General features: G+C 41.9%; 1 protein-coding gene across 2 annotated transcripts in view; it reads right to left on the bottom strand.

The window, feature by feature from the left end:
* PRKAR1B (protein kinase cAMP-dependent type I regulatory subunit beta) overlaps positions 1-21286 on the bottom strand; it is a 118760-nt gene extending 97474 nt beyond the window's left edge. The window contains exons 1-2 of one of the 2 annotated variants that reach the window (XM_074965251.1): positions 21228-21286; positions 19632-19815 (exon numbers count right to left, since the gene is read on the bottom strand). In XM_074965251.1, coding sequence (XP_074821352.1) covers positions 19632-19808 — 177 coding nt within the window. In that variant the 5' untranslated portion in view covers positions 19809-19815; positions 21228-21286. Of the gene's footprint in view, positions 1-19631; positions 19816-20407; positions 20537-21227 lie in introns of those variants that run through there. The other variant, XM_074965252.1, reaches the window with a different exon arrangement.
* Positions 21287-22723: the final 1437 nt, after the last annotated feature.

The raw sequence follows: 22723 nt of genomic DNA, 5'->3' as shown, positions 1-22723 counted from the left end.
GCCCGAGGTAAGCCCACACCCCAACTCCGATCCCCACCCTCCTTCCCCAGCCCTGAGCTCCCCCCCAAACCTGGAACACCCTCCTGCACTCCAAACCCCTCATCCCTGGCCCCACTGCAGAGCCTGCACCTCCAGCCCAGAGCCCTCACCCCCTCCCACACTCCAATCCCCACCCTCACTCCAAATCCCTCGGCCCCACTTCCCAGCCTGGAGCCCCCTCTTGCAGCCCAAACCCCACATCCCCAGCCCCACCCCAGAGCATGTGCCCACAGCCAGAGCCCTCACCCCCTCCTACACCCCATCTTCCTGCCCCAGCCCAGAGCCTCCTCCCGTACCCTGAACCCCTCATTTCTGGCCCCACTCTGGAGCCTGCACCACCAGTTAGAGCCCTCACCCCCTCCCGCACCCCAACCCTCTGAAAGTGAGGGTGGGGGAGAGCGAGCTACTAAGGGCGGGGGAATGTAGTGAGTGGGGGGTGGGGCCTCTGGGAAGGGGTGGGGCCTCAGGGAAAGGGTAGGGCTAGGGTGTTTGGTCTTGTGTGATTAGAAAGTTGATTAGGAGGTGACACTGGGTTTGCTAACCACCAGGCCACCTAATCCATTAAGGACACTATTACACTGCATAATGCATAAGAAAGTGCCAAAGTACTAGACCTGACTCTGTCTCTCATACCAATTATCCACCAAGGTATCTTCCTTGCTTTCAATGGTTTAGTATTGCTGTGGGAAGAGACTGAGACCTACTATTACTTACGTTCCAAAATCTTTTTTTTTCCAGTTGATCTACAGAAGCTTTGAATTTTCCATGGGAAGATACTCATGGAGGAGTGAGTAAAAGAACAGACTTTGTCATGACTATGTTTCTCTTAATAAAAGAGTCTAAATCAAAAGCCACACATTAATCACACCACTGTACCTCTGCAAGAAGCTCTGTTCCAGGTTTCCCACAACCAGAACACAGCAAAAATGCTGGCTGACCTTTTTCAAGAGGTTGAATATTCTGGAATCTCCACTGCTGGGGGCCAATTCTAATCTCACTCCTGATTTATAACAGTGTAAGCAACTCCCCTGAAGTCAATGGAGTTACATCCATGTAAAAACTGAATAAATGAGATCTGAGTCAGTCCCCGGAGGACAATGAAAATTGATGGCTGGTTTAGTGCCAGCTGGCCAAAAGAAAGGCTGTGTTCCAAATTGCCACTCCTGGAAAACAATATAGAAAACCAAGGGGAATCCCTGAAAGAGGGACTAACAGGGGAGAGAAACAGTATGGGGGAAAAGTCCTGGGAGTTACAAATGTGTGTGGCAGTGAATGGTGTTTATCAAATTGTATCATGATCCACTGAATTTGTTTAACTTCCCCAGAATTTAACTTAACAAAACTACTTTCACATTAGCACTCAAAGTCCCCAGTAAGATTAGTGCCTCATTGTGCTAGATGGTGATACCAAAAAACAGCCCCTGCCTTGGACGTTCCTATCTAATTTGTGTGTAATACATGGAGGGAGTGGAGGAGGAAGGATGAGGGTACCAGTGATAGTCATGTGGTTAATTAACATCTTAACCAGTTGGTTTTGTTGACACAGGAAATGAGTTATGGTTAGCTCATCAGGTATGACACCAGAAAAGAGTGTGCTACATAAAATGTGTCCTGTTTTACTGGCACATGTCCACAACTTTAAAGCTTGTAAGAAAAACAGATGATTAATACATGGTTTGCCATCGATGTTTATGAATGTCTGACAAATCCAGCTATGCTGCTTATCAAAAAGTACCTTTTACATCAAACCTGATTGTATTGCTGGTGCCTGAGTTAAGGCACAAATTAGTATGTCTCAAGCTGCATCATTCAGAATGACAGCTCCCAGCACATCCTTGTTTTGGTCAAAGATAATTTTTAAGATCTAGACTACTGAATTTTTCTGGAGACCAACAGAGAAATACAACTTATGGGCTGACGAAAGGCTTGATTCCACAACATGCCAAGTGTGCTCCTGTGGGTGACAAGCTCCCTTTATTATTTGGAATCCAAGGCACTACTGCAAGACCCATCGTGTTAGGTGCTGTACAGGCACAGAACAAACTGATTTTATGGGAGTATTCACCACCTTGTAAAATAGAGCTCCAAGGTACTGAAAATGTCTGCAATTCTATCTCAAACTATAAATCATGCGGTTAGAGGATGGCTAGACTGGATTTTCATACAGTCTCAGAACGGTGAATCATACATAACATTCACACCAGATTCCTCCCCACGACACACACAGTAAGTGTCTGGATGCACCATCGTATTGAGTAGAAGCATGCAGCAACAGCAAAGCAAACATTCTTAAAGAACATACAAAAGTTCTGTGCATCTCTAATTTTAATTAATACCTGTTTACCAACATCAAACTGATATATTTTTGAAGAATTTCAAATATTAATAACCCACACTGCGTTTTTAACTTCATGTAATTCTCCAGTTGTATAATAAACTCTGTTCATTGGGTGGCCAAAACTATATACAGTTTCTCCAGACACCTGATTGCAAACCTATAAATCCATCCTCCTTCTAAGACAATATTCTGCTAGTAACACTTTAATTCTGAAAGTACAATAAAAGGTACACTATTAAAACCAGATAGTCAGGTAAATAATTATATAACGTTACTTTGCACTTAACACTGTCTTTTCATACGTGGCATATATTAATACAGAAAATGATTTATTTGCAATATCTGAATATATGCTTTCTCTTGTTTTTTTGTATATTGTATAATAGGCATTTGTGAAGAATTAATAACTAATATGTCCCCTAGTCCAGTACAGATTCATAAAAGGTAAAAGGCTCAGTGAGGTAAATAATATCACAATCCACACACCTCTTAAACCCAAATACAGTATAAAACAAAAAATATTAAATAATTATAAAAGTGAGTTACCATATGATTCATTTTAAAAAGAAGTCTCTTCACTACAAACTCTCTTTATATAAGCAGCAGACAGTTGACTGGTTGGCTTTTCCATGTGCCTCTATTTGTAGTCTAGGAATGCTTTCCATTACTGAACTCAAGAGTGCTTTTTGAAAACAAAAGCATACACTGTGTCCAGGGTATTGCTCTCAAATAGCCATCTTCCTTATATCCTGGGGTAAAACTACATAAACAGAGCAAATATTCTGAAGGAAGAACAGACTCTCTTAAGATTAGTTCAAACACTGATCATCAGACATAGCTTGCTATGAATGCTTGTACAGAACTCACTTTCAAGTAAACACCTCACCATTCTTTTGTTGGCATGACAACGGGCTTTCTCACTCTCTATTGGAATGGCACAGAGAATTCACAACAGCAGGGAAATCATATTTCCAATTTAAAATGATGGTCTATGGAGAAAATAGGCATACAGACCAGACCACTGTATAACAGGTGGTAGTACTGGATCAAATCCAATAGCAAGCGCCTTATTTTCTTGACTTTTACACTAGTAACTGCACTGACTTCAGTGGAATTACTCCGAACTTACACTGGGGTAGTAAGAGGAGCCTTGGGCCTGAAATGTGTAAAGCCACTACTATAGTGGAACCACATCAACACGCCCAGAAGTTACAAATCCACATCACTGCCTTACAATAATATAAACCATTTCATCTACAAGGAGTGTGATCCTGCTGCCACCAAAATCATTTGGGTCCTGATCAAATACCATAAAATTCAAGGCAGTCCATAGTATTGCCAGCAAATTCAAAGGGAGTTTGACTGTGAACTTGGAGTATTGCAGTTGGCAGCTTTGGTGCACGTAGGATTAGGACAAAAATTGGAAAGGGAACAAGAAATGTCATCCTTGCCTAGAATTTAAAAAAATAAAAATGTAAATGTCTGCAGTGGCCTGTTTATCTAATGTATGTATGACTGTAGCTAAGGAACTTGTCCTGGGAGACTTTGAAGCATGACACAAAAGAATTTAGTGTGCTGACCTCAAAGTAATAGGTCATTTAGTTCTCTGATTAGTGTTTTCATAGGGTATGAGCCAAAGCATGAGCATGAGCATGAGCCATGGTCACAATGCTGAACAAGTGTTTGAGTTAGTCTCTTTCTTTCATACTTCAGTTCAAGAGTATGTTTCCTAACCCATAGACTCTCTTCTCTCTGAGTTGGTACATTTTCAAGGAGAAATTCATTTTCAGTAGTTCCTCCTCCTATATCAGCTTTTTATGCTTAGTCATTGTCTGAAAACTCACAATGTGAAAGCATAGAGACCTATGACACTTGACAAGGTCCAAATCACTGTATAGCCTTACAATAACATCCAGAAAGACTTTCAAAAGCAAAGCTGGCCATTAAGTTTCATTAAGTGATTTCCACTTTGCTCCCCACACGTTATTCACTTTGTTCTAAAACTGCCACCCACACAGAGTGCTGTCCTACTGAAATATTTTCTCGTTTTCCAAGTTTAGTCCTCAAGAAAGTTTCCTAATTGACGGCCCTGAAGTCTGTGTCCTATTTATCCACAGACAATGTACAACACTGTTAATGACTGAGCAACCTTCCTGATTTTTTGCCACCAGAACTGACCTGGAGTGATCACCACTAGGAAGGAGAAAGTAATTCAGTTTTCATGACCATTCAGTTCTTGCTAGAGACTGCCACCTGGAATTATAAAGATTAGAACTGCAAAAGATTTATTAGCTCAAACTATTCCACTTTGCTGGCAGTGACGGATTGATCTCCTCAGTATGGGACTCATTCCAAGCCCATTGAAGTTGTTGGAAATTTTGGAGTTCTCTACCCCATTCCTCTGACTCTGCAGTCCTCACATCTCTGACTGCCTTTCTGTCAACTCCTCACAGATGTCCCCATTCCATCTACATCTCAACAGGGAGAAAAATGAACTTCTTATCTTCCCATCCAATCCTGTCATCATCACCACAGACAACTCCACTATCTGCCCCATCATATGGGCTCGTAACTTCAATGGGGTTTTTTGACCCAATCCTCAGCATTGCCCCACCTACATCCAGGCTGTTAAATGCTGTAATTTCTTCTTCTATGGCATCTCTGAAATCTGTCTTTTAATATCCATCCCCTACCACTAATGTCCTTATCCATTTCTTAGGCTATGTCTACACTACAGCCTATGTCGGCAGAATTTATGTTGCTCAGGAATGTGAATAAACCACCCCCCTGAGTGACATAAGTTACACCGACACAAGTGTTTGTGTGCATACTGCTATGTCAGCAAGAGAGCATCTCCCGCCAACATAGCTTCTGCCGCTTGTGAAGATGGTTTTATTATTCCGACAAGAGAGAGCTCTCCCGTCGGCAGAGTGTCTTCACCAGATGCATTGCAGAGGCGCAGCTGTACCAGTACAATGATCTAAGCAAAATACTATTGCCAAAACATTCCTCTCTTCTTTGACTCTGCCTACATCCCGTTCATCTTCACATCCCTTCACTGGCTCGAATCCCTCTTACCTCCTGTATCGCATTAAAACTTGTCTTCCACTTCAATGCCTTGCAGAATCTCATTCCGTCACCAGCAATGCCCTAGTTTGTTATATATACTTCACTATAAAGTAGCAAGGTTACATTACAAAACACAGAAGGTATTTTCAATGTTTAAAAGCTCATGTTACCAAACAGAGAGAACTGTAGCCAAAGGTTCTGCTTTTAAAATCCAAGCCAAGCATGCATTTGTATATATATCTAGTATGTGAAGAAAAAAATCACCTAAAACAGTTTTGCTTCTAATAGCTAAACATCACTTCAGATTGAATTGTAAGGATATTTTGCTGTGCTTTTCATCAACATCAATGCTTCTGCATGAAAGTTTTCAACTTTGCCAATATTACAGGATGTACAATGCCAAATCCACAGCTGTTTACTTACAGCCAGATTCTGTTATTCTCATTTATACTGGGGAATACTTTAATCCACAAGTAACTCCATTGAACTCAGTAAGACTATCCGAGGAATAAGGATTTATTTAGTGTAAGGGTGGCAGAAATTGGCCCTTAGAGCACAGGAAATAAAAACGATTATTTCTGTGAGGTAAATCATGAGGGTGCCTCAAAAACTCTTATTTGTGGTATCACTCCTCAGTTATCCATGTTCCCTGACATCTCACTGTTCTCCCCCAACATACTTCCGATGTATTTACAGTGCTTTAGTAAATGACAGAGATACCAAAAAGATGTGGTTCTGATCTGACAACAATGCAAATCAAACTGGAATCCTGAAAAATCAGTTCCTAAATTTCTTTGCTTGTGTTTACTGATTAAATGATACTGCTGAAAAGAGAAGACTAATAAATGGAGAGGAAAAAAACAAAATTATGGATAGCAAATGACACATTAAGTCTGTGACACTACTTCCTGGAAACTCATCAGGCTTAGAAACAAATTTATTTTTCATTTTCTGTAGATAATCTCCGTCGCCAAGTCCCTGTGGCATTTCAGAATGTTTTAGAAACAAAATTACATAATAAATTACTATCATGTATTATTTATATAGCATTCACATACAGACACTAGGTATGTGGGGGATGGGATGCAAGAAAAGTAAGTGATAACTTCACCATTTGCTTTAAGAACATCTCAATAGTTCCACAGGTTGTGTTTAGTTTCTCTCTGATTCACTATAATCTCATGGTGTAGAGGGAAGGGAGCTGGGGTTAAATGGCTTTTTGGATTAAGTAAATTCTACGAAGGGATTTAAAGTAGGAGGGTGTTGGCCCACAGCAGGCTAGGTTGAGGATTCATGGATAGTAGGCCATATGGAAGAAGACATAAAGATGGGAGATGGCTCAGTAAAAAGACAGTAATTAGTAAAGGTGCGAGGGCACCTTAAATGGGGCCAGGGTTGAGACATAAGAGGTAAGAGCAGGCACAGAAAGCAGAGTATATTTGTTCTTCATCAATATCCTTTTATCACTAATATTTACCCAGAAAGGCTGCAACAAGATTTTGCAACAGACCTTTCTTTTAAAATGTCACTGATCAAAACCAACATAATTTGGTGCCAAGTGTCTTTAAGATTTTTCCTTTGAAAAATCCAGATTTACTTTTTTTTTTTAAAAGCACAACTGCCATAAGCTTCTGGTGCTGCTCTAAATGCTATTCTTATAGCTAAACAATATTCCTCCAGAGTAGATTTGATGTTGGTGAACCAGAAAAAAAGTTTTCTTTTTTGTTCTTACACAGACTCAGTGCTTGAAAGTGAGCAAGTGCCTATTGGAGGCACCGAGTGGACGCAGTTAGTTATATTTCTGGGTGGGAATTCAAGACGGGGGGTATTTTTTGTAATTTTAAGAGGAACCCCTAGATATTAAAACTGTCCCTTGTTGCTGCTGACATCACCTGGCAGAATGGTTACAGAAATATTGTTAAAAAGCACTTGATAGTGTCTGTTTACTTTAAAACCAAACTCCCTCAGTCTTGCCCAGTCTCTTACACGTTTCAAGGTAGATCCAATTTATACCAATTTTACATTTCCATTTTATTTGCTCTTCATTTTATTTGCTATTATTTCTATCTCCCATGCACTTTATTTAGAGTGGTTAATATGGGCAAAGCTGTTTGACACAGCTTTAATAGCCTGATCCAGACTTTCCCCAAAGCATCTTCTACAACTAGAAGAAAATGAAATAAAGTAATTTAGAAATTAGGTTAGTGCCCTTGAGTAAAGACACAATGACCTTTTGGCCATGACTAAACTAGCTGCAGCCTTACTTAAAAGGCTCTTGGGAAGCCTTGCCCAGCACACTGACAGAGAAAGGATATGGGGAAAGAGAATTTAACATGCATCACAGGAGAAAGGACCGGAATCTTTCATCTGTCTGCATCCTAAACTTTGACCTTACATGACAAGTCAGTATTATATAGTCAAAGGCATTTCACATGCAACAGCAAACCAAATTAGTGAAACAACAGCTAAGCCATGTAAAGTAACAGGACCAGATCCTTGACGAGAAAAATCAGCATAGCTCTAGCACCAGTGACTTCAATAAGAGGAGAGTTCGACCAACAATGAACTCTTTTGAAATTAATTATCACAAGCAGTACCTGTGTTGGTATTCACAGCAGGCAGATCAACCACTGAAGTAGAATAAAGACTGAATTGCTCTTGTACCAAGATAAATCTACACTAGGAATCCCTGATCAGTTTTTAAGCAATCATGTAATGCTTTTACCAGTGGTATAAACTCTAGCATAAACCTAGCATACGGATTTTTGCCACTATAACATCTAACCATGGCTGTAAAAATACCTTTGCCCAGTCTATGCCAGAGCTTATACTGGAGCTAAAATATGGGTCTGAGGTTCCCTAATGTAGACAAGACCCTAGATGTGGTCTCTCTAAAACAATGGGGGGGCATTGTGAGTGCTTGCACCCTTTCTGCCTTTGCTATAGATAAATAGAAGACATCAGTCTCCAAGAATGTCAGTTATAAACATTAAAAATCTCATCCACTAGTTAGGGCAAACTAGGCCTGCATTGAATCTGCATGCTTATGCAATTCCCACAGATTTTTCTGTATGCTCTTCAATTTCAGCTTTCACTTAAAAAAAAACAGAAGCTTTTAGCTGTTCTGAATGCAAAAATAGCTGTCTCAATGTAAATCAGACTACTGCCATTTTACTCAGACTGCAACAAGACCGAATGAAGTAATAGCACCAAGAGAGGTGTGAACTTGCCCTATAAATTTTAACAATGGTATATTTGCATTTAAACAATTTCAAGCAGACTATGAGCCAACAGCTGACTTCCCTCTGAAGTACCTGGCATTGGCCATTCTCAGAAGTCAGGATTCTGGGCTAGATGGACCTTTGGTCTGACCCAGTATGGCCGTTCTTATTACTTTAATTTGAGTATGAATGACTCTCGTCAGAGCCATGTGTCATAAATATAAAGGGAAGGGTAAACCCCTTTAAAATCCCTCCTGGCCAGAGGAAAAATCCTCTCACCTGTAAAGGGTTAAGAAGCTAAAGGTAACCTCGCTGGCACCTGACCAAAATGACCAATGAGGAGACAAGATACTTTCAAAAGCTGGGAGGAGAGAGAGAAACAAAGGGTCTGTGTCTTCCGTGCACTGCTTTTGCCGGGGATAGACCAGGAATGGAGTCTTAGAACTTTTAGTAAGTAATCTAGCTAGGTATGTGTTAGATTATGATTTCTTTAAATGGCTGAGAAAAGAATTGTGCTGAATAGAATGACTATTTCTGTCTGTGTGTCTTTTTTGTAACTTAAGGTTTTGCCTAGAGGGATTCTCTATGTTTTGAATCTAATTACCCTGTAAGGTATCTACCATCCTGATTTTACAGGGGTGATTCCTTTACTTCTATTTACTTCTATTTCTATTAAAAGTCTTCTTGTAAGAAAACTGAATGCTTTTTCATTGTTCTCAGATCCAAGGGTTTGGGTCTGTGGTCACCTATGCAAATTGGTGAGGATTTTTACCAAACCTTTCCCAGGAAGTGGGGTGCAAGGGTTGGGAGGATTTTGGGGGGAAAGACATATCCAAACTACGTTTCGCAGTAAACCCAGTTAGAGTTTGGTGGTGGCAGTGGATATTCCAAGGACAAAGGATAAAATTAATTTGTACCTTGGGGAAGTTTTAACCTAAGCTGGTAAAAGTAAGCTTAGGAGGTTTTCATGCAGGTCCCCACATCTGTACCCTAGAGCTCAGAGTGGGGGAGAAACCCTGACATATGGACATTTCTGAACTGATGCTTGTGCCCTCAAAATGCTTATTTTGAGGCACTTTAGTTTAGGTAGAATTTTGTATACTCGAGAAATGAGTGAAGAGCAGCTTATCTGTTGAAGAATTAACAAAAAATATTGCTGTAGCTTTTCTCCAGATATAAATTACCCCAAACAACAGTGGTGTTACTCCTTATTGAGCTAGCCAACCCCCAATCCAGTTTTCCACTAGAAATTAAATCGCTAGGGCCATTGAATAGGGAAGATGTTGAAAATACCATTGTGCTGATGCTGAAAAATAATTAAAAACCCAAAATGAAAGCACTACACGTGAAGAGAGCTGGGTCACATGAGGTTGTAAACCCCTTTCAAAACAGCAGAGACCACTGCGGGAAGCAGGAGCTAGCAAGGTATTTAAACAAGCCTTAAAATTCTATCGCAATCTGATGAAATTCTGCTCCTGGACAATGACAGATCCAGCACTTCTTTTGGACTTCATTACCTTAATTCAGCAAGATTCTTTACTCATGTGCTTCAAGTTACTTATGTGCTTGTCTCATTGAAGTCCATGTTTTTTGAAAGTCAATGGGACTACTCATGCTTAAAGATAGGCATGTGCTCAAGTACCTTTCTGTATTAAGGCTTTAAATCACCTGATAATCAGAAACTAAAAGCAAAGGATACATCTAGACAAAGTAAGGGCAGATAATGAGCAACTTTCCCTCAGAGTCTGCCAATGAATTCCAGTCCAGCAATTCCCCACTTTGAGAATTGGGAAGGTATTGTCACATGGACAAATGTAAACTAAGACAGGGAGTTAAGTGATGCTCTAATTTATTTCTGACACATGGCTCTTAAGAGCACAATTTCAGAGATTCAGGTTTCCCTAACAAGTAAAATAAGTTACTAAAACACATCACTCCTGTGTTTAAAAAAAATCTAGGTTAAGGGGTTTAAAAATACAAAAATTTGCAGTCTAAACCATGTTTTTCGAGGCAGCCTGTTTGCCCTGTCTACCCAATCTATCAAGTTCTTATACTGGTGACCAGCACCGTAGTGTCTCAGTGCCTCTCACAGTTCAGAAGATATCATAATATTCCTCTAATACTTCATCAGGTAGGAAAATCTGCTCAATTTTTTGAGGGTGGCTGGGGAGGGGGTTGGGAGCATGTGTGTATGAGCACGATTGCGGGAAAGCTAACGTGACAGAATGAGCTGTACACTTAGTTCTGAATGCAGGGAGGTTAACAGTCATCCTGGGAGTGAGTTTCATTGTTTTCATCTGGTTCCTGTGAAAGTTCTGTCTACTGGGCTCAAGAGGCTCCCCACTACTGGCTGAAAACCTTATTGCTGCAGAGGAATGTAGCTATTATGAGAGGTCACGGCTACAAAAAGATGGTCTGACACTTGAGTAGCTAGGTCCCTGGGTGTATGAGCATTTATTATCAAGCTAATATTTTAACAGCTGTGCATCAGTTTACTACTGACTTTATTTCAGCAAATCTCAGCCCTGTGTTAATAGTAAACTTGATATGGTTTGGTTCCTTCTCTTTCTAGGGAGGAGATATGTGTGCAATTATCTGGGGATCACCAGATGGAGCAAGTATAGATAATCCTATTCTATTCTATACAGATAATCCTATGCATTCCATTACTTAATAGGTAAAGATTGGGGAAAATCCTGTATTGCTATTGGAAAACAGTGTTCTCAGAAGCTGTTCCATATACTGGTAAAGTGACCAGACTAATTTCATAGGTGTAGAGCTGCTGCTTACAGTGATGCTTGAAAACACTGGGCCTGATCATACAATATGTTGAGCATCTCTTGTGAGGCACTGAGTGCTCTCCTCTCCCACCAAAGTCAGCAGAAATTGAAGGCAACTCATCACCTGACAGGGGGTCCTCGGTACCCCACGAAACTGGCCCCGTGATATAATAATCAACCCCGCTCAGGCATCTGTTTATTTAAAACTAACGATTATTAAGAAGCCCTGTACTGTCTATTGGAGAAGAGGATTTGGCTAGCAGGGTATGAGAGAGTTCGGAGTCCACTGCTGCTTTCTGGGTGGGATGTTTCAGCCCTTTAATTGGCATTTGGCCAATATATTACCATGTATTTCATTTTCTTTCTGTGTATGTGTGCTGAGGGAATTTGTTGATGGGCAGACCTTATAAATGGAAAAGTAAAGTTGCTAATAATAAAATTCAATATAGTCTCTTTGCGAAGTGGGAGGTCTAAATATGATACTTGGCCAAAGACACCAAATTAAATGGTTCCTGAAGGCTAAAATACTATGATGTATTGCACCATTTTAGAGCTTTCTATTTCCCCGCTTTATACAGGCACTAAAAGGTTCATTGGGGTTGTGGTGTGAGGAAAGAATCACAATTTGCTGATGAACCAGCCAAATAACTAAAATCTCCTGGTAGAGATGAGTGAATCATCCCTAAATATATCCACCTTCCCTTAAAAGAGCCATTTTACTGCCTCAGAAATGCGGTCCAGCTGAGCTGTCCATGGAGTATGGTAATGCTCTGCAAGGAGACTGAAGAAAGGCAAATTCTTTAGTCTTAACTACTCCAGCTTTTCGTTTTTCTCAGCCTCCAGTGCTATTCTGAGTTTGCTCTTCCCCAGTGTCTGGTTCTCTCTTATCCACTGCAGCAGGTGGTTGAGGGTTACGAGTCCAATCTAACTCCCTTTTACGTCACTGGGAGACTTTCCATTGACTTTAACAGGAGCTCGATAAGGAAGTCAACAATAATACAACCAATATGTATTGCTTTACTTAACAGAGACCTCCTCTCTCCTTGTGTGATATTGCCACAGTAGCAATCAGCTGACATGCTCAAACTTGAGCCCCCTCAATTTAAAAGAGAGTGTGTTGTGCAGTGACTATCCATATTCTAAATTATGCAAGGTAACAATAGTGCAACTCAGTCAGCTATATAAAATTGTTTATAAAAGCAAGAAAAAGTTGGAGACAAATATTGGTACAAACTGGATTCACCTAAATCCTAATCATATCTAAAAAGAAAGCCCCAAAGTTCCTGCAGCTGCCCCCTTCTAAAGTGTCATTTTCCTCCCCACCTTGTTTCCCCTTTTTTATCTTTTTTCCCCCCTTCTGTTTAACAAAAGCCTTGCTGAGCCAGACAAGACAACTCCATCCTTTGCAACATTGCTGTAAGTCTGACCAAAAAGGCAAGCTAAAAGCAATGCCTTTAAACAGCCTGTGTCAGCTGACTCGGGCGATGGGTCTGTAAAACTGCAGTGTAGATGTTTGGGCTCAGGCTGCAGCCCAAACTCTGGGACCCCTCAAGGTGGGGAGGGTCCCAGAGCCCACGCTCCAGCCCAAGCCCGAATGTCTACAGAGCAATTTTACAGACCCGCACCCCAAGCCCTGCAAGCCCAAATCAGCTGACATGGGCCAGCCTCTGGTTTTTAATTGCAGTGTGTAGACATACCCAGAGTGGCTGATAAGATAGTATGCTCTGCCTGCCATCTCCAGCACCTAGGATACAAGCAAGAATGAACATTAGAGACAGAGACTAGGTTCTCTCTTTTGCTATCCTTTCTTTCTCTCTTGGTGTGTGTGTGTGCTTGGTTTTGTCCTAAAGGAAACCAGATACGTTAATTATTTCTCTTTTCCGCAAAAAGGACAAGGTAATACCATCTAAAAAGTCCATCAAGCAGAGGTATCCCCCTATAAAAGGTTCGATATTGCTAAAGAGAATGGGAATAAGGGAAATTGTTCAAATGAAAACCTTAATTAATCCTTTAAGTTCCAAACGCTTTAACTGTTTTCTGTCTTTTTTTGTGTGTTCAACAAAAGGTTAAAGATTTTTAATGGCAGTTGTTACAATGTGAATAAACCAGCAATAACTCTCCCCAGACCACGCTTAATGGTTTAATGCTATAACAGGAAACAAGGGTTTTATTAACATTTTATCCTTTGTTGGGCAAGAGATATTGCCTTAGCAACACTATAGGTGTGTTCTCTATGATTAATGATTGGCTTAGACAATTGCACCTTTGATCCAACAGACCCAGGATTTGTTTACATTCCAGGCATGCTGCAAAGTCCACTTTTTCTTCCCTTGGGCATTTGGGGAGGAGGTGGCTTGGAAGAAATGGACTGTTTGGGGCTGTACTTGTTGAGGGTTACAGAGTAGCAGCCGTGTTAGTCTGTATTCACAAAAAGAAAAGGAGGACTAGTGGCACCTCAGAGACTAACCAATTTATTTGAGCATAAGCTTTTGTGAGCTACAGCTCACTAGCTCACGAAAGCTTACGCTCAAATAAATTGGTTAGTCTCTAAGGTGCCACTTGTCCTCCTTTTCTTTTTGTTAAGGGTTAGGCTATTTTATTCTGGTTTGTGAAAACTCTATCTGTAAACTACTGATGTTCAAGGTCCCACATTTTGTTTTAAACCCACTGCCTTCTCATTCAGATCTTTCGTTAAGAACCATCATCAATCCGTGCTGTGCCGAAGTCTTTGTTAAAGAAGAAAGTAATTTTAATGTCACTCTGGCCTTTCCCTCACAATCCCTCCTTAATGTTTTGTCACCCATTGCATTGTGTCCTTCAATATTTGTTTATAAACTCCTTGGGGCAGGAATAATCTTGACTTACCTGTATTGCTAGGCACCTATCTCACTTCGGAGCAATATAAAATAGTAAATAAGGTAAGAGCTGATGTAGTATGTTTAAGACAGCCAGGTCCTACTGTATTTAATGAACAGAAACAGATGTACTAATGATTCCCAGCAATTATTCTTAAATTCCTATATTCTGGAATTGCTATGGTTAGTAAATCAAGTTTGTGTCAATAACACCTCCTAATCAATAACATTGAAGGCAGGCTGGTCGCTGAAAAATTATGGCCTGTAAGCATCAAGCTGACAACAGGCATTTTTTTCTCTCCTTACCTTTTGCCCAGACCTGACAGTAAATGACTGGTATAGATTTAGATATCAAACTTTAATCAGTTGCAGAAGGCATTGATTTGTGATCTTACCCAGGTATGATCCTCTTGAACCAACAGACCTAATCCAGCTAATACTTGCTCCTTTGTCCTTCGTGAGACTATACCTATTTGTGTTTGCACGATAGGACCACGTGAGATGCATGATTATTGGAGTATATTATGTTTTCTTGAGTTTAATCTATAGTTTAATTATGCAGTTTAAGATATGTAATGAGATCATTAGCATAATAATACAAACGGTATTTTTCAGTCTCCTGGATGTAACTTCACTGCAGTCAGTAGGGCTGCACCAAGAATTAATTTGACACTGTGGATTTATCTTAACACATTTTCTAATGAGCTCCAGTTTTTAAATGTTTGAGAAAATACCCCTCATCTCATCCCAAAATTTCTCAAGTGAATTTTGGAGAATATGTCCTGGCATTCAAGGCTATTGCCATTTCTAGTGAAACAAAGTTAGATTTTCCATTAACTTTAGAAATTTGGAAAATGAACTAAAATATCCAATTTTTTGAAAATAACTCTTAGATCAAATATTTTAAGCAAAGTCTTAAACCCAAAGATTTTCACTGCTCTCCCTAAGCAAGAGAAAATATTGTATGAACAGTCATATTTGGTGTTAGCTCAAAATCTGACAGCAATTGTCGAGCTCCTTATTCAGCAAACACAAGGTATATTAAAATTGTCTTGGCACAATTGACTGTAATAATAGTGTCAGTAGGTATTAAAAACAGGATAGAAGGTTTCTGAAGCAATTCTCTTGACTTTTGTTTACAAATTATAAATCGCCCCATCACAAGCCATCAAAGTGCAGGATTCACCAGTTTTGCACTCTTGGGTCCTGATTCAGCATGTGATGCCCAGAGCCCATATGGAACCTCACTACTTCAGTGGGGTTCCATATGAGGACAGGGATGCACTTGTGCACATGGCAGGGCTGAGGATTTTATGTTGCTAGCAACATATTGGACCTGATCATCCTAAATGCTTCTACTCACTGAGGGGCCACACAGCTCAGTTGGATCTAGGATGATTGCACAGAAAAGAGGGGAGTACTGCCTCCACACCATCATCATACTGTTGCCCCTCTGTGAGTTTAGAGCTCAGCAAGCTGGGTACGGTTGTGAGGACCACTCTCCCACGGCATTGGTTCACCCCCTCAGTCCCAAACAATTGACCTAGTCAACCCTATCCTACACTGGAAGACCCTCAATGATGTGAGCCCGTTTCCCCTCAAGGATGTCTTTGATCGAGGGAGTCATGCTGCTAGACAGAGACAGAGACTAACCACTATTTGAAAGCTGTAGGTTTCCAGGGATGTCCCAAGATCTGTACATTCAGGGGGCTCAGTGTTTAAAGTGGTCTGAAAAAAGTGGGGAGCCTATCATAAGCTGGGATCAGCAGCTTTGGAAAGACATTGCTTAAAGTGCACCCCTCAGCAACCCAGCTCAATTATTTTATTTTTGGCCAGGTCTACAACCCTTTGGGACTCCAGCCAACTTTAAGCACTGCAGGGTCTGACTCCCCTGACTGTTCCCTAGGAGTTAAGGCAAACATTGCCTCCTTTCACTGTCAACAAGAAATTCACAGAATTTCCTGTCCTGCTTGGTTTTTTCCTCACGTAACAGGTGATCTAGCCCCTAATCTCATTTGGCTTTCAAAACACTGGAAAGTTTTCACTGGTTTGTATGGGGGCATGTTGTTTGCCTCCTGGTCTATATACTACTATGAAGCATTATCCACTGCTCTCTCCTGAAATAGTAAAAACCTAAGTGAAAACAATGTAAGTTCTCTGGGCAGGGACAATGTAAGTTCTAATTCTGTGTACAGCGTCTAACACAATGGAGCCATGATCCCTTGCTACTGCAATTCAAATAAATAATCCCATTAGCCAAGGAGACTAATGATAAAATACTGAAATAATATGGACTTGCGTGGCACATTTTAAGAAAGCGTTTTGCAAAAGTATGATGCGCGTTGCCCTCACACTAGCTACAAAGTTCAGAAGATGTATACATTACAATGGGTAAGTCTCTACCAATACATAGCAAGGTGGAGGAACCAGAATTGGTTTCATTGTGCTGAAGCGGAGCTCAGTTTTCAGAAGTTTAGAAAAAACTGTTTTGATGTGAATTTTGTCTTTTTTGTGATATATGTGCCACAGCTAATGATCTTGGTGGTCCAGTCAGAGTGTTACCCCCTCATAACATGGTGTATACTCTAAGTTGTTTCCAACAGTATACAAATAGTGGATTTTTTTATTTTAAAACAACCTGAAGCAAATACACTCCAGCAACCACACAACAAAAACACTAACCCAGGAACCTATCCTTGCAACGAAGCCTGTTGCCAACTCTGTCCACATATCTATTCAAGGGACATCACCATAGGACCTAATCACATCAGCCACACTATCAGAGGCTCGTTCACCTGCACATCCACCTACATGATATATGCCAACATATGCCAGCAATGCCCCTCTGCCATGTACATTGGCCAAACCGGACAGTCTCTGCGCAAAAGAATAAATGGACACAAATCAGACGTCAAGAATTATAACATTCAAAAATCAGTTGGAGAACACTTCGACCTCTCTGGACACTCAATTACAGACCTAAAAGTCGCAATTATTCAACAACAAAAACTTCAAAAACAGACTCCAACGGGAAACAGCAGAACTGGAATTAATCTGCAAACTGGACACCATTAAATTAGGCTTGAATAAAGAGTGGGAGTGGATGAGTCATTACACTAACTAAAAGCTATTTCCCCTGCTAATTTTCCCCCTACTGTTACTCACACCTTCTTGTCAACTGTTTGAAATGGGCCATCCTGATTATCACTACAAAAGTTTTTTTTCTCCTGCTAATAGCCCACCTTAATCGATTGCTCTCTTTAGAGCTGGCATGGCAACCCCCATTTTTTCACGTTCTCTCTCTCTCTCTATATATATATATATATATCTTCCTACTGTATTTTCCACTACATGCATCTGATGAAGTGGGCTTTAGCCCACGAAAGCTTATTCTCAAATAAATACGTTAATCTCTAAGGTGCCACAAGTACTCCTCGTTCTTTCTGCTGATACAGACTAACATGGCTACTACTCTGAAACCTATCATACGAACAATGCATGCACAACATATAGTACATGGGCTGCATTTGCAGCTAACTGATTATTATATTTCTTGTTCTGTGCATATTTTTTTCTTTTTAACCTAAAATTCCACATTTACAATAAAAATACTTTAAAAAATGAAGTCAAGTTGCAACCACATCTAACTTAGACCATGCTCCTGCAAAGATTTACACACTTACTTTATGCACGCAAGCAGTCCCACTAGGACTCTTAGGCTTAAAGTTAAGCATATGTGTAAGTCTTTGCAGGATTGAGGCCTTGTACAGTTAAAGATCCAGAGACTCATACTTCCTTCTGCATCTATGCTTGGAGGGAATCCTGTCTCCACAGAGGAGAAAGTTCTTTGCTACATGCTTCCCCTCTTCCTTCTCATGCCAAGACAGCCTCTGGGAAGCTCTGTCGGGTTCCAGCTGAGGATGTGTTTATCGGTGCTGCTTTTCCCCACAAAGGGCAGTTGCCTTTTATGGGGATTTAGGGTCAAGTCTGCCTGTGACCACCTTATGAAGGCCTCATCAGTGGGTAACTGTCTACTCCAGGTGGCTGATTAGTAAATGAGCACCTGGACCTAATAAAGATTATCCAAGCTTAGTTAGAGGAAAACTCTAAATGGAGACAGGAAGCTCTAGTAGGGAGGAGCTCCCTGAAGAGGGCTGAGCAGAGAGCCTAGAGGGTGAGCTGTCTGTGGAATCCATCAGAATGGGGAACCTGTAAGAGGTGCTCTTAGAGAGGGGAGCCTTGTAGCAAGAGAGATGCAGTCAGCAGGTATCCTAGAGGGCCTGGTCTCAGTCAGGGTCTCCTAGACAGTGGCCGGAGGCTTTGCCTGGCAGGGATCACCTGCTGTCCCTGGGGAAGAGTCACAGTGGACTAACCTCCCCTCACTCCAGAGAAGGCTCTTACTCTGGTAGGGGCAAGCGTCCTAATTCCAGAGGCAAAGACTGGAACTGAGAAAATCCTTGAGGAAGAGCCTGTGTAAAGATGAGCACTAGACTCAGGTGAGAGACAGATAGGCTAAGAATGACCCAGTCCTGCAGCTGAGATGTTGGGGTGAAAGTTTTGTTTATACTCTGTACTGGCTTTGCTGTTAATAAATGAGACCCTCCACAAGAAGGTGCTTCTTAGCATCCAACTGTCTGTTTGGACTTCTTGATTCCTCTGGGCGTGAGAAAAATCAAGTAAGGGTTCATCTGTAACACTATGCCTGTCTGTAAGTGGGCACACCAGATCAGCCTAGCATGATGACATGCCTCTACACTGTGCAAAATGCCTTTTCAGAGCAGTCAAAGTATAGACAGTCCCTATAAGCACCACTCCTGCGGTACTTGTGCTCTCCAGTATGGACAGGAGTCAGTGTGGTCAAGTAGCAGATTGGCCTCTGCGCATTTCCAGAGATCTACACAGAACTTGGAGATTCCATGATGGAGGTAAGGGCAAACTACACCTCCTGACACTGGAATGAATAGGAAGAACCCACACGTTGCTCTGCTGTGCAGGTCCTTCTGATGGATGGGGAGAACAGGGCCCTGTATGTTATAATGCTATAAATTTTTGTAACTCTCTGGATCAATTTTACCAGTCAGTGCAATTGTCCTTGCAATCTGAGGAGAAATTATAACCCTTATCCCACAAAAAGAAGTTGTGCATGATATCAGATATTGCACTGCACATATGCAAACAAAAGTTTTTCTCTTAGGAGCTTTTTTAAAAGGATAACTACTAAAGCAGAATGCTAAGAAAAGATTGCACCCAAATATATGAAACTTTAAGAACATCCTTTGCATTCATACACTTGGAAACTGAAAATAGAAGCCACATGAAAGCCACTGACCTTTTCTAATTTTTCAAAATGTTCTCTGAGGAACTTCATTGGCCGGTCTGGTTTTGCTATGCAAAGGTTTACAATGCACTCTTTCAAAATCTGTTGGATGTTATGCTTCTGAACATAGAGTTCACATCCCTTCAGGCTCTCATCTTCTTCCACATTGCAGGAGGAAGAAGCAGCCATCTTCAGGCTTGTAAACAGAAAACAAACGTAGGTAAGAAAATGGTGCAATTAAGATATCAAAGAGAATTCCTGAAGTCTTTTGTCAAAGCAATTTGACAGAACTAAGGTATTTTAATATTGTACATCTTCTCTTCACAAGCTAACAATTCAGCACATGTCAATGTTGTGGCACTTCACACGCAAATATTGAATCATGTCATCTCTACAAAAGCAACATACCAAGAATTACAAAAAGAACATTCATATTATTAGACATTCTTCAACATTTGAAAACAATGGCGCAATAAATCATGCACAATATGAGTTTTAAAGATATCTGCTAAATAACAATTTAGAGTAATGTCCCTATCGGTATACAAATGAAGTCTAGGTCCCTCTCTTCAGGGTGCTAGATTTCTGTAGAAGATGGAGGGGCATCTGTCTCTAGGAAAATACTTTAATACTCTTTTTTTTTAATATATATGGGGCAGCTCTCTTGCACCAAAGAGGAGTTTGGTGATGAAGGAAAAACATGTTTGATTCCTCCAATTAATGTGTGTTCACCCAGTACAAATTAAAAGGACATATGTTTGTGGTCTTTTCGATCTATATTAACTTACTTATATCAGAAGATCATTTAAGTTTCATCACATCTTCTCAATTCCCATCATCAGAGCATCTTTTGAGGTTTGCTTTCAACCCCTAGGAATGTTTCAGGAGGGGACAATTTCAAACAAGAGGGATTTTTTTTTTTTAAAGAAAAACAATAGATGAGATGCTTAAATGCTCCCTTGGAACAAAAACGACACAGCAAAATCCTTCATCACAAGAGCCAGATGCTCTTATAAACCTGGTTCAAAATGAATCCGAAACGAGACAATTCTCCCTCCACCTAACTGAAACTTGGGCTAAGGTTGGGGATTATGTCTTAAAGCAGATTTGGAGGGAAACCCCTTCCTCCCAAGAATTCATTTCAAAGCAGTTTTTAAAGCGTCTCCCTCCAGTGGGAGAGAATTTAGCTGTGTGTTTTACAATGAAGTGGGAGAAATTTCATGCTGGACTGGGATTTGTTTTCGGCTGGGGGTGTAGGAAAGGGGGCATCTCCTCTCCTTTCAATTGTCCCAGTGCCGGAGACAATATTCCCCCCCCCCCACCATCAGAGCATCTCCCAGCCTTTGTGAATGGCACCATGTGGGGGTGTATAAGGGGGGGAGAATAAGCAGCCCCCTCCCCTGCCTCCACCACTAGCACCAGGCTTTGTGCTGAAATAAACCCATTGTTGCTGGGGAGCAGCTCCAAAGCTTGCGGATGGGGGAGGGATGGAGAGGGAAAGGGGCTGTCAACACCGGAGAGGAAGGAGGACGGAAGGGTGCCAAACCGGGCTAGGGGACAAGAGGAGCCGTGGGGAAAGGATGTGGAGTGAGAGGGCCATATAAATACCTGAGTGGCTGGAGCAGTGACAGCAGCAGCTCTCCTCTCTCTTCCCTTACGCGCCGGGGGGGGCCTCCTGTTATTCCGCAGCGCGGCCGCCTCCTACTTCTCTGGCTGCTGCTACCTTTCCTCTCCCTGGGCAGCCGTGGACGGGCTCCAGCGGAGGGGTCCCCTTCACCGCCCTGCCCCCCCCCCCGACCCCAGAGAGCTCGCCTGCAAAGCGTTAGGGCGCTGCAGCAGCTCCCCTGCAGGAAGTCCCGTCTGCTGTCACTCAGGCGTAAGCACAGCCTCCCTCACCAGGCAAACCCGGCTCTGGCTCTCGGGGGGGGGGGGCCGGGGCAGGCGAGGGGGGAGAGGCACCAAAGGAGGGGCACGCAGCCTGCCCCAGGGACCGCAGCGTGTCTGAGAGAGGCAGACAGCTACGCCCCAAGCTGCCCCAAAGTGCCCTGGACATCTGGAGCTTGCTTTTGGGGATGGTGCCTAGGAGATGGAGTAAAGGGCCAGAGGAAATGGCAGATGTGACATCGGTGCCGCTCTGTGACAGGTACACCAGCCCATTCTCTGTTTCTATGGCTCATAGCCTGGGAGTCTTGCTGCATCCCCAGCTGCCCCAATAGCAGCAGTTGCCAGGTGTGCTTATGATCTGCTCTTGGCACCAGGGCTGCACCCATTTAGCTGCCTGTGCCTTTGTCACCCCGATTAGATTACAGCAGTGCCCTTGACTTGGAGTTATGCCTTGAAACTTCTCGTGCAGAAAGCGGTGGCTTATCAGCAACGTGTCCCTCGACATGCACATTACACCTGTGCTCCACAATCACCAGCTAAGGTCCGGATCAAGCTGAAGGGGCTGGGTTTGACCTCGAAAGCCCAACATGGTGTGGGGCTCATCACTTTCAGAAACTGCCTCTCTACCCTGTGATATTGCAGCAGTTGTCATCCTGTGAGGTGCTCAGGCTCAGAGTTCCAATGTGCTACCATTCTGTTCTACATAATTTCTTATACAACCCTCCTCAGCATAGTACCTGATGCCTTCCTGTCGTGCAATAAGGAACGTGACTAATCTGTGTCATGTGATACATTTTCTTTCCAGGAGTGGAACCATGTGCACAGTATAGGTTCTTGGGGAACCAAGGGCTGGGAGTCACCTTGTTACCCTCTGCCTCCAGCATGAGGGAGACTTGTTTGTGCTTAACTGGGGGTCAGCTCTCTGATGCTGCCAGCCTGTGAGCCAGCCAAGCACTCTCTTCTGGGCTATGCCAGCCCTTACTTTGCCTTGCAGGTTAACAATAGGCGCATCCTATCCCCAAGCCTCTTTGAAGTGTTCCCCTGTAGTGTCCAGCTCTTTATCCACCAAACACTCCCAGAAACAGCAGGTCTCCAGTCCCCAAGGAGAAAATGTATACACCAGCTTGTATGATTCAACTCGGGATCAGCCCCTAGCTTAATATCCCAACACTTGGATATATTTATAGTGAAATTAACAATATGTTTATTATCAGAGTCAA

This window comes from Natator depressus, chromosome 10 (genome assembly GCF_965152275.1).
Source record: "Natator depressus isolate rNatDep1 chromosome 10, rNatDep2.hap1, whole genome shotgun sequence".
Taxonomy (NCBI): domain Eukaryota; kingdom Metazoa; phylum Chordata; order Testudines; family Cheloniidae; genus Natator; species Natator depressus.
This window is presented reverse-complemented; position numbering and strand designations above follow the sequence as displayed.